Source organism: Nuphar pumila, chromosome 10 (assembly GCF_984573655.1).
Source record: "Nuphar pumila chromosome 10, dmNupPumi1.hap1.1, whole genome shotgun sequence".
NCBI classification, from domain to species: Eukaryota; Viridiplantae; Streptophyta; class Magnoliopsida; order Nymphaeales; family Nymphaeaceae; genus Nuphar; species Nuphar pumila.
In genome coordinates this window covers 118532112-118542638 of record NC_143258.1, presented here as the reverse complement: position 1 = coordinate 118542638, position 10527 = coordinate 118532112, and the positions used below count along the sequence as shown (strand labels likewise).

The 10527-nt window shown below is 37.6% G+C and overlaps 1 protein-coding gene across 4 annotated transcripts; it reads left to right on the top strand.

The window, feature by feature from the left end:
- Nucleotides 1-318: 318 nt before the first annotated feature.
- LOC149828073 (ras-related protein RHN1-like) lies at nucleotides 319-9371 on the top strand. 4 transcript variants are annotated; one of them, XM_090018636.1, is made up of 9 exons: nucleotides 319-479; nucleotides 619-752; nucleotides 1827-2581; nucleotides 4817-5390; nucleotides 5750-5802; nucleotides 6828-7004; nucleotides 7190-7238; nucleotides 7466-7539; nucleotides 8110-9371. In XM_090018636.1, exons 6-9 carry the CDS (start codon nucleotides 6933-6935, stop codon nucleotides 8272-8274), a joined length of 360 nt encoding a protein of 119 aa, XP_089874762.1. In that variant the 5' UTR covers nucleotides 319-479; nucleotides 619-752; nucleotides 1827-2581; nucleotides 4817-5390; nucleotides 5750-5802; nucleotides 6828-6932; the 3' UTR covers nucleotides 8275-9371. The 4 variants fall into 4 exon arrangements, with proteins under 4 accessions (XP_089874762.1, XP_089874761.1, XP_089874760.1 ...); XM_090018635.1 differs by lacking the exon at nucleotides 1827-2581 and having other exon boundaries at nucleotides 319-752; nucleotides 4817-4928; nucleotides 5344-5390; XM_090018634.1 differs by having other exon boundaries at nucleotides 319-752.
- The last annotated feature ends 1156 nt before the right edge of the window (nucleotides 9372-10527 follow it).

Sequence of the window (10527 nt, the reverse complement as noted above, 5' to 3'; positions counted from 1 at the left end):
TCATGAGGTTTTGAAGAATGATTCTCATAATCTTCTTAAATTCAAATCCGGATCTCAAATCCATTTCAAAACAATTTTTTTTTAGTGAAAAACTTATATTTTTAGCCCTTTAAAAATCGAGGATCCATGGTTGGCTGAACATGAAGAGGATGATGAAATATATCCATATACTAAAGATGAGGGCCAATAGTGGGAGCAGGATGAAGAGACCATTATTTTATATGGTGCAACCTTTTTGTGTGGGCCCATATTTGGAGATGTTGATATCACTATATGTGATTAGCGAAAGACGAATCCTTTCCAACCCAGGGAGGATGATGTAATTGTGGATCTAGAGCCAGATCCAACTCTAGCAAAAGGCAAGAAGAACAACAACAAAGGGTGATTGGATTGGATGAATCCAATGGGATCCGTAGTTACATTTTTTATTTGATTTTTTTCTGTTTTATATTCAGATCTTATCCCAGATCCAACATAGGGTAAGGTTTCTTGTTTTTGCTATAAATACTTATGGGATTCCGAGAAAAGAGAGTTGATTTGGGAATATTGAATTCAGCTATTTTCTTTTCTTGAATGCAATAGTTTATTGTTGAGTTTTCATTATTCCCATTTTCGTAGTTAAATCCCCATGAGAGTAGCACAACATGGCTTTCTTCGCGAATAGAGTTTTTCATTTTGCATCACATTTGGTTCTGCTCTTCTGTAACGCGAAGGAGACTATCACCAAACCAGCAAGATTCTCAACCATCTGGGTATGCTCTCTCTGGCACTGATGGCTTAGATTTTGTTTAGGTTATTTTTAACTGCTGTCTCTCCCTCTGGCACTGATGGCTTAGATTTGTCCATGGGTGATTTGTATTTGTGAAAAGAAACATTTCACCATGTTATTCTGAATATGCGTCCATTTTCAGTTAGTTGTTTATATTCTACAAGTATCTAGACTCCATAGACCTCTGGAGTCTGCCTTGTCAAAGTTCAAAAACTAAAACACACCATGGCAAGGAGGTCATACTTGGTGAGAGCGCCCTAACCTGGAAATATTACACCAACCGGGGTGGGCATTGGTTCAGGCGTCTGACAGGTTTTTGGGGGACCTGACCCAAGATGGTTCGGGTTTGGGCTTCATGTGCTGCCTAAAGCCCGATAAGACCCAAGCCAACCCAGTCTGAAACAGGGTGAGGCGGGTCGAAAACCTGTTTCTCCCCGGGAAAACTGCCATCCCTAATCGGGCCCAATGTGGATTCCTATATACCAACCTTCTCAATAGATGAGGCATCTACTTTTATTGAGCTCTCCATTAAATTATGTATGGCAGATTGTACGTACCTGGCTAGAAAAGGAGAATAAATGGGAGAGAACCAAAAAATCTACTGAAGAAAATGATAGTATTGGGTCAAATTGTGAAAACTATTAACTTTTTCATGTTTCCTGCTGCTCTTCTTGTGGAAGATCTCTTTTTCTTTGTAGTCCTTTGCGCTTACATGCATGCTTGTAAAGATTCCTATTTCCTTCCAAGCCCAGTTCTTCGAGTTCATTTATTTCATTGCATTAATGTATACGGTAGACCAACTGCCGGAATCAAAATCATGTTGGGTGTATCCACAATTAAGCAATTCCTCAAATGAATGGTACTATTTCTATTGATCCATTCATTCATGTTTATGCAAAACCTTTTCACTGCGAGAATGGAACTGTTATTATTGATTTATTATGAACTTTTTAATGTAAGAAGTATTATTATCCAAGTAATTCTTTCCCATGGAATGTTGTGCTCTTTGTATGAATTAATTCATGATAATGGTTGCTTAATTGCCATCATATTGCAGAAAGTTGAAGATGCACTACAAAAAGGGTCTGACATGACTAGTCATGCAATTGTACTGGAGGATGATCCTGAATATCAGCTTTGTCCGTTGACATAGAGAATGAAACTGTCATCATTCATAATTTTATAATCAACACCTAAGCATGCAGCCTTAATCATGAACCGTGTTTCAAGTTTGAATGAAATATATTGAAATACCTTTCATCTGAGATTAAGATGACAAAAGGTTGCTCCACATTTGCTAAATGTCCACTAAGGATCAAATTACATGAGCTAAATCACTAAAGCACTTCTCTGTTTCTTCTTCATCAACACATCATGTCCTCTACAATATAAGAAAAACAGCGTTTAACGGCAGTGTAAAACCCTTTTTACTGGCGCAGAAATTACAGAGCCAGTTAAAACCGTTTTTTCTGGTGCAATCCAAACACTGCGCCAGCAAAAATATAGTTTCTCTGGCGCAGGCGCAAGTAAAAACCTTTTTTTTTTTACGCTAAACATTTTCCCTCCCTTCTTTCTTTTTCATTCCTTCCATTTTCGAGAATCTTCTTCTTTCTCTCTCTTTGTCTCCTAGAATTCTGCAAACGCACCGGCCTCTCTCTCTCTGATGACTGGAAGAAGAAGAAGAGGGCGTCTTGGTTGATCAGTTGCCACTACTCCTGCCCTCTCCCCTGCGCAAACAGAAGAGGGCGTCTTGGTGGATCAAACTCTAATCGATGAGAAGATCGATGCCACTCCTCAGTAGTTGATTCAAATGTGGGTAATCTCTCTCTCATATTCTATTAGAGTTTCACTTTCTCTTCTTTGAATCTGCCATTGTTGTTGTTCGGTTAATCTTCACTACACCAAAAGGAGGTTTCAGTGACGGCCCGCTGGGTCAGTCACAAGAAATAATACAAGGCCGTCTCCTATTCTCAATGTAAACTAAAAAAACATAGTGAGTAACCCGTGATGGCCTCGCTCTCTTTTTCCCTCCCCCGCTTTTTCTGTTCGCCCCTCTCCCTTTGACGGTTCAGAGAGCAGCCTTCTGCCTGTGCCCTGCAAAAACCCCACGGCTTCGAGAGCAGCCCCTTGCCTAAACCTCGAGAGCCTCCGATAAGATGGTTTTTAGGGTTTCACGAACCTTTTCATGGTCATGTTTAGGGATCGATTGAAGAAAGCGTGTTGTTTTTGTTTGAGAGGGTTCGGCTCAACACATCAAATAATGGAGTTTGTGAAGCCATCAAGGCATACGAGATCATCGGCTTGCATTGAAGGTCTCTCTCTCTTGTGGTGGAACCCCAAATTGTTCTCTGGAACAACTTCTGATTGTGCAAGATTTTGTTTGTTTGATAGGGTGAATATTAAATCTTGTTTGTGTTGAACCCATTTTGAAGGTCAGTATGCCGATACTACCATAGGTAATGGGTGTATGCTTATGCTTTTCAGCCTGTTAAGAACTTCTTTATTTTATCAACTTATTCCATTTTTTTTATATTTTTGTCTTCTTACTCTGTAAAACTTTGTTGCTGATGTGTATCGATGTCCATAGTGAAACTTAAACTATAAGATACAATTATTGGGACTTACAATTTGGAATTTCATGATTTCTAATTTATCATGGTTGTAGTGTCATGTTGTTCGTCTTGTTTTGGAATTGTTTTTTTTTTCTTTTTGAGATAAACTAGGATCTTTTTGGTTTTCTAATGGTCAGCAGTGAACCGTGATATTTGGAATAGATTAACTGAATTCTACCTATGGCAACACAATCCTCTGCAAAAACTATCAAAACCTAGATCACAATCATGCATATGATATGCTATACTTGCCTAGTGTCTATAATTGTTGCTGTACTGAACTATAACCTCCAGCAGAAAGACTAGCAGGCCTGGGGTTGGACTCAAGAGATCTCATAAGTCTGTTCTCTAGGAAGCCTGCAACATGCCATACACAAAAGTCTATGGAGTCCAACCCCAGGCCTGCTCACGGGCTAATTTTTCAAGGCCAATTTTTTCGCCTTTCAAGCCAAGGAACGCCCGTGCGGCACTAGGCCTCACGGCCTAGTCAGCCTCACAGCACGTGTTTCTCACACGTAAACTTCTTACCCAGCGGAACATCAACTTAGCAAACTCTTCTTTTCAAGAAATCCTTCTGAACATGGTCCATCGTTCATCTGATCGTCACTTACGTGCATAGCCGTCCCATACCGGCTAACATCTTCAACCATCGAGCCAAACATGCCTTACTACTCCCACAGGAAAGCGCACGTTGACAAGAGCTGAAACATGCCTTCGCAGCACTACCGACTTAACCAACACCCAACACGGGTCATGAGGAGCATAACACATCCCAAAGACTTTACCAATGCATGCCATGCCTCCAACCATTATTGCAAGCCACCTTTCCTCAATTCCAGTCATCCGAACCAACAACGCATGGATGCCTTAGCCTCACGTTCCATGAAGCAGATAGCGGCCCCATGGGCACACCCCAACCATAACCTCACCACCGAAGGGACAAGGTCTTTCGACCCCCAGTCTGCAGACCGGTTGATGATTTCTTGCCATAGCGAACAACACCACCCAAACTCGTTCGCCGACGCTGTGCACTCACTTGCACAACCCCGTGCTACTTGGCATGGTTGAGACCGCACCGCCGCACCAAGAGCCGCCTGCCTGCGCACCCAAGGCCTTTGCCTACGCTCCATGGGAGATTTGAACTACACACGGACACCCCCATGCACTCCCAGTGTTGCCCGTGCGATATAGGGGACCTCCTGTTTGAGCTGTCTGGCACATGTTGCAGCAGCTTGGCATATGCCCCTATGTTGTACTTTAGATAAAGAAAACCAATATTTTATAGCTTGTTTTATTCTGGGAGACTAGTACAATCTTTCTTACATTTCTTCTTTTCGTATGCAAGATTATTATTTGCTTTCCTATAATACTTCAGCATATTACTTAACCAGTCTTCAGTAAATTAATTAATCAGTCTTTAGTGGATTAATTAAAGGTGCCAAGAAGAGATAAGTGCAAGTGGAACTTCTTATCTAAACAGGACTGAGGCTGCAAATGTGAAAAATCTTGTCACTACGTTCTTGAAGAGTGGAGTTATTCCTAATCAGGTTCAATTTTATACTCTTTGTGTGTAGTGCTGACTGTCATTCTACCTTTTATAATTATCAGATTCTTTTGATTATTTTTTGAGTTTTTTTGAACTGTTTTATATTTTTTATAAATTTTAAGATCGAAGCGATAACTCTATAGGAATGGCATTTGTCAAACATTGTGAATCCCATGTCAAGGAATGGAGCTGTTAGACAGAAGTTATACAAAGAAATTGTGGTTTGTAATTTTCTTTGTTTCAATGTTTGGAAGGCAAACTTGTCAGTGGTTGTTGTGGAAATTTATTATTCGGGAATGTATTTCTTCTGCAGGTTGCTTGTAAAGTGTACTTTGTTGCTAAGCTGGTTGTTTCCTTAAGTTCCTTCTGTTAAGATAATATTTTATTTTTCTCTTGAATCAACTTTGTTGTGGCAGTTACAGGGAGGTTCACTTGATCTGACCATCAGCAAGGAGCCACTTCGGTAAGTCACCTCTCTTGCAATTCCTATTCTACTTTAGCAGTTGTGGCTTCAATTAATTAAGCATCACAATGTATGTATTCACCTAGGTGCACTTGTTTTGGTGCTATGACACTAGGGATCTTAAAGGGACACCTACAAATAGCATATAAATGGTTCCAATCCAAACTTTCATGAGATTGTAGTTGCTGTATGGTCTGATGCAGATAAAAATTAATCCCTTCATGTTGACAGAATATTGTACAATGATATCTAGTCTAGTGATCTTCGATGTATGATTTGAATTTGATTTCATTACAAGCATGCAATAAATTTTTGGTCAATATGCTCTTTGTTCTCAAGTTTCTATTTTGATATTTCAGGAGAGAATGACAAACTGGGTAATTTGGTACAACCCCCACATTGTGACAAGATTGTAAGTTCAGTCCAATGCATGTCATTTTTTCCACTTTAGTTGCATTTCTAGCTACGCTGTAGCTGAAAGTTTGAGTTGCTCGGTGTTTCTTACTGTTTCCTGTTGACTTGAATAAGCATAATCATCTATTGACTTTCTTCTAAACATGTAGCTGCAAAATAAGATGAATAGGATAAAGTTGGGGAAGGATAAACATGTAGTTGAAAGATTGGTGGTTCATGGTTAGAGCTTTCTATCCAAGCATTGCTAACGTTGACTTTTTCCATTTTTTACTTTATTGTTATTTCCAATGCTTGTCTAGAACAAGTTTTATCACTCTATCACTAGTTGCCTAATCAAGTTTTATCACTCTTTATTACATTAAGAGTATCGAGAGAGTGGGTAAGTTTGGGGCCAAACTTTTTGGAGTCTGATAATGAAATTGTCATCAGTTTCAGAGGTAAACATTCCCAATATCTCCAGGCTTAATGCTGTTGTCACCGAAATCTTGAAAATGATCTTTGCTGTTGAAATTCTCAGTTGTTCCTGTATCGATTTGATTCACATGTAAATATATAGCAAATCCCGATTTTCTGGCCCGACATGCAGGGTCAGGCCAGAGATACACAAATCTCAGACTGTGGGTGTCAAGGAAGACCTCAGTGCTGACTGAGAACTAAGGTATTCAAACACACCCTAAGATTCACAAAAACACATCAAACACACCCTAAGATTCACAGAGATGCATCGGTTCCACAAAGCTGGTAAAAAGAATAAGGCATCTTCATGAAATGCAGAACTGCTGCTTTTGATTTTTCTTTTTCTTCCACATTTAAAGCTACCATTCTGTAGCCATTTAGAAGGTCCAATCCCCACATAAACAGAGTCCTTTGCCACTACTTTTGAATATTATATTGTATTACTTGTTGCCAAAGAAAACCGATGTTAGTGTAAGAATGTGTATCCATCCAGTGATAAACACTTTTGGCACTGGTCTACTTTTTCTGTTCTTTATAATTTAATGACGACTCTTCTATAATCAACAGATTAGTTTCTCTCACGGATGCAGAATTGAGCATCCAAGGCTGTTAAGTTTTGCTGTTGATGCAAGCTACGAGATTTTAAGACTGCATCTTCAGAACAGTTGAAAAATGGTGGTCAACAAGCAAACTCTAAGTGCAAAGATCGAATATGTGTGCACTCCAATATACAGAAAGTTAAAAGTATGAGAATTGCAATTTTCTTTTCTGGAATGCGCTTTTGAATTTATTCTGATTAATCTTCATGCTTGTGTTTGTATGCATGTGCATACGTCTAATGAGCATGTTTATTTGTGTATATTTAGTTGAATAAGTTGTGCTTTATTTTTATCTGTTGTGATATTGAAGATTCTCTATTGATTATGTAGGTTTCATTTGCTCGAGCAAAGAAGTGGGTTCAAGAGCTTCAGGTTCAAGGTAGGCTCTTATAACACTTTTCATTTTGTAATTTGATCATTTCCTGTTATCTGTTTTTTTAGTCTGTGTTATTATATTATCACCTGAATTTTCATTTTTCTTTCCCGTCTTCAATCAAATTGTCACTAATTCATACATATTGTCTCTATGGTATTTGTGGTCTAATTCTGAATCAATCCATGATTTTTATTATACTTTTGATCATTTTTACCGTTTCTGTTTGAAAGGTAACCCAGGTATGGTGGTGGCACTTGCTGGAAATAAAGCTGATCTGATAGAACAGAGGAAGGTGACAGCAGAGGTAAGGATTTTTGAGGATGCTTGGCTAGTGCTGCTTTCCTTTTCCAATTTCCTCTATTTTGTGTCCATCTTTTCCTAAACTTTGATGGGTCAAAGGTGACTACATGGACTCTTAAATATGATACATGTAAAAATGAATGTTGCACGATCATTTGGCATAGCGTTGCATAATCTATGTTGCTAAAGATTTTACACATTCCATATACTTGTAATGGAAAGAGAACATTTGAACTGGTCCACCAAGCTTTGTTAAACCCAAGGATGCTTATTGCTGATCTCTACCATACATTCCTTACAAAAGAACGTGGACATGCGAGCCTGTCCATGCCTATGTTATATCAGTGGCCTACATGCTTTGATGATTGTGACAGTGACCATCTAAGTTTGTATTTTACTAAATGCAGTCTTAAAATCTGAATGCTGTCATTTGTTTCAGTTAAATCACTCGAATGAGTCCTTTGCATTCAATCCACTTTTACCATCAATGATTGGCATTTTTATTTGATATAGTTTCTTTTGAATGCTAAGTGATTTCGTCTATCTGCACATTGATATACCTTTACTATTTCAGGAAGGCCAAGCATATGCTCGAGAGAATGGACTTTTCTTCATAGAAACATCTGCAAAGACTGCCATAAATGTGAACGAGATATTCTATGAATTTGGTAATTACTTGAATCTTTTTATTTGTGCATATGACATAAATGTTTTTAATTTCTTGAAACTCTTCGTATGAACAGTCTACAGGGTATCTTTCTATGTCTAAAATTTGCTCTGGAATAATATTTCCTATGTGTAAGTCTATTAGTATCTCTGTCAAACGAGTGCATTCAAAAACCTAAATATTGTCCAGGATGTTAAGTTTTACTGTTGTGGAATTGATCAATGCTATTTGATCCCATATTATTTCAATTTATTGTCCATAATATCCAAATTTATGACGTGCTATATAGTGACAGGGAATATAATTTTTTTTAAAAAATTATTTTTACTGGCACAAAAACTGCGCCAGTAAAAACTTTGCCTTTTACTAACGCAGTTTCTGTGCCAATAAAAAACTCTTCACTATTAGTGTTTTTACTGGGGCAGAAAATGCGCCAGTAAAAAAAGGACTTTTGATGGAGCAATATTGTGCCCGTACAAGATCTTTACTGGTGCAGAATTGTGCCAGTAAACAATGTTTCAATTTTGTGAAATATCTTTAAGTAGTGCTTTTCTTTTTCAATATGAAACATTGCCTGCATCTGTATGTGTGTTTTTCTTTTTCAATATGACACCTATAGTTATATTAATTTCAATTTCAGCATAGTTTTATTATTTGTGTTTTTCATTGCAGCAATCTAGAATTGTTGATCAAGAGTTTATACTTGAGATGATATTTCATGTTTTATTGCTTTAAGTGTGTGTATGGTTGTGTCTTGTGCTCTAATTTTTGAGAAATACCATGCCATACCAAACTTATCTGCATCATGTCGTCTCATTCTTGCATGTGTGTGTGTGTGTGTGTGTGTGTGTGTGTGTGTGTGTGTGTGTGAGATGTAGTGGTGACTGCCCAAGCCGTTAGCACTATGCAAACAGAAGGATCGAGGGAACACTATTTTATTATTAACTACTTTATTGATTTTTGTAATTTTATTTTGTTAATATATATATATATATATAAAGATGTGGGGGTTTGAAGATCCATTGAGAAAATATTGCACATATATAGAAGTAAAATTTCTAAAATGCAACTATTGTGGTGTTTGTTTTATGGACGGCATCATCCCTTTCAAACGCCACTTGGCAATGGAGTGTCCCTCACCTCACCTTCCAACATCTGTTAGAGATAAAGCTAATGTGGCAATTAGCACACTAATTGATCAAGGTTCTGAAGAAGAAGAAGAACAACAAGGAAATAATGATGGCCCACCAGCACAGGCAGCGCAAGAACCACAATAGTTGAAAGATGACATACACATACCAGACTCTGAATACAAAGAAGAATTGATTGTAATTGTTAATTATTTATTTATCTTAACTTATTGTATGTATTTTTAAATGTTACATGTATCACAAGTGTTTGTTGACCAGTCTAGGCTACATGCAATAGAAACAAAGCTAATTGTGCAAAAACATATGTTCCTCACACTTGTGAAACGAAAAATCAAGCTTGTATGTGCCATGAAATGGTAAGAGTGATATTGATATGAATAGTTGTTTTGACATGTATTAAATATTTTTTTACTATAAATATTTTAGAAAAGAGAAAATGGGGGCATGTAGCCCACTCGAGCAGATATTTACATCATTTTACATGAGACAAGATAGAGTACTTATAAACGCAAAGGCAGGAGAATTTATTGTATGTGTCATGTTAATTATAACCATTTTTAATACTAAAATTTTCATTCATATTTACATGTAAAACGACATAGAGGAATCACTTGCAGGCTAAAATTAAGGAATTGACATATCAATTGCCTAAGGGTGCAAAAGATAAAGCTGGGTGTAATAACATATTAGCTCAAGCTATAGGACCAAATCATCATGGGCATGCACACACATATGGAGTAGGTCCCAATTCTAAAGCTGTTTTTGAAGCACTAAACTCTATTCAATCTACAAAAGCAGTAGATGATGCATTAAGAAAAGCTACAATAGCTGAAGAACAGTGTGTGCAAATAAAGAATGATATGATAACATTGTAGCATTCGAATGAACAATTGGTTGAACCAGTTAGAGCACTCAGGATTCTAACGCTTTCCAATGAAAACAGAGTACCTTAATGCTTGTTGGGTACATAACATGCTATATTAGTAACACTACAGGAAATTGAGGTTTTACTGGCGCAGACACTTTTTACTGGCACAGATATTATTTACACCAAAGATTAAAGGTTTCACTAGTGCAAATAGATTATACGCCAGTTTAAGACTCTTTTTCTGATGCAGAGTATATGTGCGCCAGTGAAAATAACTTTTTCTAGCTCTGATACACCCTGCCCTAG

Excerpts from the sequence above, each read along its gene's own strand:
- LOC149828073 (XM_090018636.1), top strand. The coding sequence starts at position 6,933 with ATGGTGGTCAACAAGCAAACTCTAAGTGCAAAGATCGAATATGTGTGC. Across the intron at positions 7,239-7,465 it reads TCAAGAGCTTCAGGTTCAAG|GTAACCCAGGTATGGTGGTG; the intron begins GTAGGCTCTTAT and ends TCTGTTTGAAAG. Across the intron at positions 7,540-8,109 it reads AGAGGAAGGTGACAGCAGAG|GAAGGCCAAGCATATGCTCG; the intron begins GTAAGGATTTTT and ends TTACTATTTCAG.